Below are 6,000 nucleotides of genomic sequence, written 5' to 3' on the forward strand. Positions count from 1 at the left end.
AGCGGCGAGCACGACAAGCCCCGAGCCGGGAGGGACAGGGCTCGGCTCCCCCTGCCCGTGTGTCACAGGGCAAACACGGCCGGGAGCTCCCGGTGATGACTAACACTTTCCCCTCGACGGCGGCGGCAGCAGCCATCCCCCAGCTCCCCGCGACGGCCCCAGCCCGCCACCCCTCCACCCAGGCAGGGCGGTTTCACAGCCGGGGTAGAAAGCGGGCAGAGCCGCTCCCGCTGCCCATTCCGCGGGACAAGCGCCGCTGGGGCCGGGCCGGGGGCGGATCCCGCCCTGCCCCATCCAGTTTCGCCCGGGTGCGGGGGGAGGAGGGGGCGGCGGTGGTTTAAGAGCGCGCCCGGCGGGCCCGGGGGAGGAGCCGCCGCCGCTCCCCCCGCCCGTCCCAGGTGTAACCGGAGCCGGGAGGGCGCGGCGCAGCCACCAGCACCGGCGGAACCTGTCGGGCGGCTCACACCGCTCCGCCGCCGCGCACGCAGCGCTGCCTCTCTGCCCGCGTCCCCGAGGACTTTCCCCCGGCCTCTCCGCGCCCCGCCGCCCGCCCCAGCGATGAAGCCGCTCTGCGGGGCTGCGCTCCTGCTGCTGGTGCTCTGCGCCGCCGCCGCCGCCCAGAGCCGTGAGTGCCCGCACCCCTCTCCTGACCGTGCTACCCCGTCCCGGGACCCCCTCCTGCTCTCCGTAGGGCGGCTCCCCTGGGTGCCCCCGAATGGTGACACCATTCCCCCTGTCCCGTTCGCCGGGGGCGCGGAGGGGGCAGGAGCGCCCGGCCCCGATAGCGCCCCTTTGTGCGCGCCCCCAGGGCTGCCCAGGGAGCCGCCGCTCGGCGCTCGGGAAGGGAGAGAGGGAGGGCGGGTGCCCGGGGGGAAGCGGGGGGTGCGAGCCCGCCACGCCCGGCCGGTGACGGGCGGCTTTGTCCGGCGGCGGAGCGCGGGTGCTGGTGCCCCGCGGTGCCCGGCTCACGGCCGCGCTTCTCTTGCAGCATGTATCTGCCAGAAGAACAAGCGTGTCACCAACTGCAGGGTGGAGAACGGGCAGTGCCGCTGCGACGCCATCGGCTCCGGCTTCAGCGTGGACTGCACCACCCGTGAGTAAAAAGGGCACGGCAGGGTGGGTGGCACGGAAACGTGCCGTGGGAATACGTGCGAAATCACCGTTGAGTTCCCAGCAAACAATGGAGGCAAGGAAAGAGTTCTTCCTGGTCTTCTAGGTCAATTGGTGTTGGCAGATAGGCGTTCAGGGTTTCTCTGCTTGTACTGATGTAGGCTCACACCTCCTCCTCAGTATTTGTTCTCCAGTGGCAAGAATTTCTTAAAGATGAATGTTTAGCTTTCTTGCGGGCACGTATGCTCCCTTTTCCTACAAATCTAGAGGGAAAGAGCCTTGTGACAAGACCTCACTGGGGGTTCAAGCTCAGCTAAGCTGCAAGCAAGCCTCTAGCTGTGAGAAATGGGAACTGAGAGTCCTAAGTCTGGGCTTGTTAAGCCTTGGCCTTGAGAGGCTGGCATACCCCAGTTCCATTGTTTTTTTTCACCACCTACACATCAGACATCTGCTCTTCCGTGTAATGGCGTTGAATCAGGTTGCTGCTGATGTCACCTTGTGTTTGTAGGGACTCAGAGCTCTGTTTTGGCTGTGCGTGGTCTGATGCTGTGTAACGCAATTTTCTGGTTATTTTTAGTGACTTCAAAATGCTTGCTAATGAAAGCAGAAGTGGCGGGCTCAAAATCGGGTCGTCGTGAGAAACCAAAAGATGCATTTGAAGATACTGACGGTCTCTATGATCCTGAGTGTGAAAATGGTGGTGCTTTCAAAGCAAAGCAGTGCAATGGAACCACCTGTTGGTGTGTGAACACAGCTGGAGTTAGAAGAACTGACAAACATGATGCAGACTTGAAGTGCGATCGATTAGTCAGAACAGTGTAAGTCTTTCAACAGGGTGTGCTGTAACATGAAAACATTCCTGTATGAGGCTCTGCCTTGTGTGAATGATGCACTGGGGATGAATGAAGATGGAGCAATCGACACTTGGTTACTGCTGGGTTTTTTTCTTCAGAAGCAAGGAGACATTGAATGGGTTTAGAAGAGATTTTGCTTGCCTTGGTTTTGTGTCATTGTTCCGTTGTTTTAGCCTGGGGTTAGATATTTTTTTCTGGTATGTTTATATGCCTGTACTTCAAGAATATTCATTGTACTTCAGGTGGATCATTATTGAAATGAAACATGCCGAGAGAAATTCTCCTCTGAACCCTGAATCTTTAAAGAAGTAAGTGATGATAATAATATGTCATGGTAGGCTATGCATGTCCTACTAGATATCTAGTATATTTCCAAACAGTTACTAAAAGCATTGTCAGACCTATGAACTCATTTTTAAGACATTTTGAAGCAAGCTACAGTTTCTTCATAGAATTGCTTTAATTTGTATTTGAAACAAAATAACTGCTAAAGTGATTCTCTTCCATTTAAAATTGATTCCTAGTTTTTTTCCCCCTTCAAATCAATATACTAAAAAGAAATGAAAGATAATGGATGAAACTGTTCAGAACGTAAGCTGAAAAAAAATGGCAGAAGGACTGCATATGAGCAGCAGGAGTAAATCGAGAGTTTAGTCTTTTTCTCTCTTCTAAATTTTGTTACAACCCTACTTGTAGCTATTAGATCATCTCCTTTCCAGAACAAACGCTGCTGCCCTCTAGCTCTTCTTCTGAACTCTTCAAACTGGTAAAACTGTTTTATCTAACACAGGTGCTTATTTTGCAGTAAGTGCATCCTCACTGTTAGGAGTTAACTGAACTCTAGTATGAAGAGAGTGCACTGGGTTTGGTTGGGGCAGAGTTAATTTTCTTGGTAGCAGTTGGTGTGGTGCTGCACTTCAGACCAGTGACCAAAACGGTGTTGATTAATTCACCAGTGTTTTAGCTACTGCTGAACAGCACTTAGATAATGTCAAGGCCTTCTCAGACTCTTACTCTGCTGCCTTAGTGAGTAGGTTGGGGATGGGCAGGAGGCTGGGAAAGGGGACAGGGTGACCTGAATAGACTGAGCAGGTAGCCTATATTGTATAATGCCATGTTCAACAATAAATCCGGGGGAAAGTCTTTTCCCGAGTAGCCATTGCGCAGAGGTTGGCTGGACTTCGATCTGTCAGTGATGACTGATTGCTTTTACATCACTTGAGGTTTTATATTTCCCCCACCCAGCCCTCTCACTTACCAGACTGTCTTTATTTTAACTGATGAGGGTTGTTTGGGGTTTTTTTTCCCCCTTGCTTTTGCCCTTCTGATTCTTTTCCCAATCCCGCTAGGGGGAAGTGAATGAGAGACTAGGTGAGGGTTTAAGCTGCTAGCTGATCTCCACCACAGAGACTGCAGAAGACAACTATACTGGTCTTACTTACTTCTCAAATGAAATGTGTGAAATAATACTGTTTTTAACAGCCATGGCTTTCATATCCTTGCAGGTTTTTCACAGACACCATTACCAGTCGTTATCAGCTGGATAGCCGCTACATAACCAGTGTTCTGGTAAGAGGCACATAATGTTTAGTAAAGTATGAGAACTTCATTTTATTATCGCTTTAAAAATTCATATTTGACTAATGCAGTACTGCATGAGTTTCAGTAGAACCTCTCAAAACAGTGAGCAGTTCGCAAATAGCTGTATCTGAACGGAAATGCTGAGAAACTACACTGCTCTCCTTAGTCTGCAGATAACTTTTTTGCTTCACTGAAAAAGTGGAATTTGAATCCTACTGTATACAGTTGGCTTGAGTTCAAAAACCATAAACTTGATCCAGGATGCAAGTACACGAACTGAATCATAATGTTTTGGTGAATATTTGATAGCTGGATGTAAATTACCTCCTTCTTAATACCACACTATATTTTTATTGCAGTATGAAAACCCTTACATTACTATTGATTTGAAGCAAAATTCCTCAGACAAATCGTTTGGAGATGTGGATATAGCTGATGTGGCCTACTACTTTGAGAAAGATGTAAGTGTGTCACGGGTAAAATCTGCCAGAGGCTGGGTGTGTGTCTTGCACTGCACTTGGGAGTCTGGCTGTGTACTGGCAGAAGCAAGGTGAATTATTCCTGTGATGAGATAAATGCCTTACTACAATGTCAACTAGCAAGTCTCTCTTCTCCTATCTGTTTTAGGTGAAAGGTCAATCCATCTTTCATAGTAATGCCGGGCTAAATGTCAGCATTGACAACGAACCAGTGAAGTTTGAGAAGACAGTGGTCTACTATGTTGATGAAATAGCACCGGAGTTTTCCATGAAGTCTCTCACTCCCGGCATTATTGCTGTCATTGTAGTGGTAGTAATAGCAATAGTGGCTGCAATTGTTGTTCTGGTAAGTTTTCACAACGCTGCCAAGCAGAATGGTACTGGTACAATTTGGGAAGCAGCAACATACATGTTTGGACTCCGGTGGAAAGTCTTCCTTTGTGAATTGGCTTGCTTCTTCAGACCGGGGAGATGAGGAATCGGTGATGGGCACACTGTCACTGATTCAGGTTACAACTGAAGGGTGTCACCTGGAGAACAAGTACTGGGAGCAATGGTGAACGAAGTACCTCCTGGATTAAAGTAGTTCAGAGTGGCAGACAACCTCGTTTGTACCTACCTCACTCCCAAAGGATGGGGAATAGACCTCAAGTTTTGTGGTTTTAAAGTCAACACCAGATTAAGTTACTTGTATATCAAGACTTTAAAAATATTGCATCCTTCTCTTACAGGTCCTCTCAAGGAGGAGGAAAGGGAAGTACAAGAAAGCTGAGGTAATTAATTTCTGTTGGTGGTGCATGTGTGGGGAGGAGGTTGACCAGAATCCAGAAACTCCTCCTAAGCTTGCTCTAGGTTAAAACCTTCCTCTGGGTGCTTCAGATGTGTTAAAGGAGACTGAAAGTATTCAAATTCTGTAGCTAGTTTTCACCTCTGTGTAGTTTTGCACTAGTTTCAAAAGGCAGCTGGTGATCTGCTGCTTTTCCCAGGGCTGGGGGTGGGGTTCAGTTTTACTGCCAGTTCTATTTTACATATGTATAGCAAAGGGCTGTGCAATCCACAGGAAGTGCTGATAGTCTTGTTCTGTGACTGAGACCTTTACTGAGGTATTTGCATGAGTCTTCCAGCTTCCATTGAAGAGCTGCTTTCCAATGGAATAGCAAATGGTGCTTCACGGCCAAGTGTGGAGACTTTTGTGAAGGAATCCAAACAATGTTGTAGCTAAATAGTATTGTCTGCTTCCTGCATGTACCCTAAGTAGTGCTTTTTTTTATGTTTTTTTCTTTTCTTTTCTTTTTTTTAATCTGGTGGCTTTGTCATGGTTGGTTCTGTTAGTGCTGCATCAAATCCATTTACTAATGAAAATCTGGGCTGTTAAGTCCCAATGACTTATTGAGTCTTGAAGTTTAGAAGTAGCCCAGATGTTGATCTCCCTCTACCTTCTCCCCTCCAGATGAAGGAAATGAACGAAATGCATAGAGGACTGAATGCTTAACTGAATCAACTGAAGACAAGCCACATTCAAGCAAGAAAACAACAAAAACATCGGAGGCATAGGCGTGAATCTTAACTCTTAAAAGTTTCCTCCCGAATGGGAGGCAATCGTGCTCACTTAATGATTGTTAAAACTCTTAACAACCAAGACTGGTAACCATTCAACTACTTTTACTATTTGTTAAGGGTTAAATGCCCCATCTTATTCAAGAAAAACTTTAACTATTGCTCCCTGATTTTTTTTTTTTCTTAATGATGATGAAATGAGTTGACAACTGCTGTTACTAGGGTTTTGGAGCATACATGCCTAAATGGTTATTTTACCCTTGTGGGAGTTTTATTGAAAGTAATGATTTTGTAGCCATGATGTTGTAATGAGACTGTCTTCTGTATAACTGAACACAACGTTTTTATGGCAGTTTGTACATATTTGAAGTTGCTGTAACTTTTTTTATGACTTGAATTAATAAAAACTTTGAAACAGG

General features: G+C 47.5%; 1 protein-coding gene across 1 annotated transcript; it reads left to right on the forward strand.

The window, feature by feature from the left end:
* Positions 1–384: 384 nt before the first annotated feature.
* Positions 385–6,000, forward strand: EPCAM (epithelial cell adhesion molecule). The gene is made up of 9 exons (XM_066316332.1): positions 385–625; positions 989–1,093; positions 1,688–1,928; positions 2,207–2,272; positions 3,470–3,533; positions 3,905–4,006; positions 4,173–4,370; positions 4,756–4,797; positions 5,475–6,000. Exons 1-9 carry the CDS (start codon positions 559–561, stop codon positions 5,514–5,516), a joined length of 927 nt encoding a protein of 308 aa, XP_066172429.1. The 5' UTR covers positions 385–558; the 3' UTR covers positions 5,517–6,000.

Source organism: Sylvia atricapilla, chromosome 3, assembly GCF_009819655.1.
Source record: "Sylvia atricapilla isolate bSylAtr1 chromosome 3, bSylAtr1.pri, whole genome shotgun sequence".
Lineage (NCBI taxonomy): Eukaryota > Metazoa > Chordata > Aves > Passeriformes > Sylviidae > Sylvia > Sylvia atricapilla.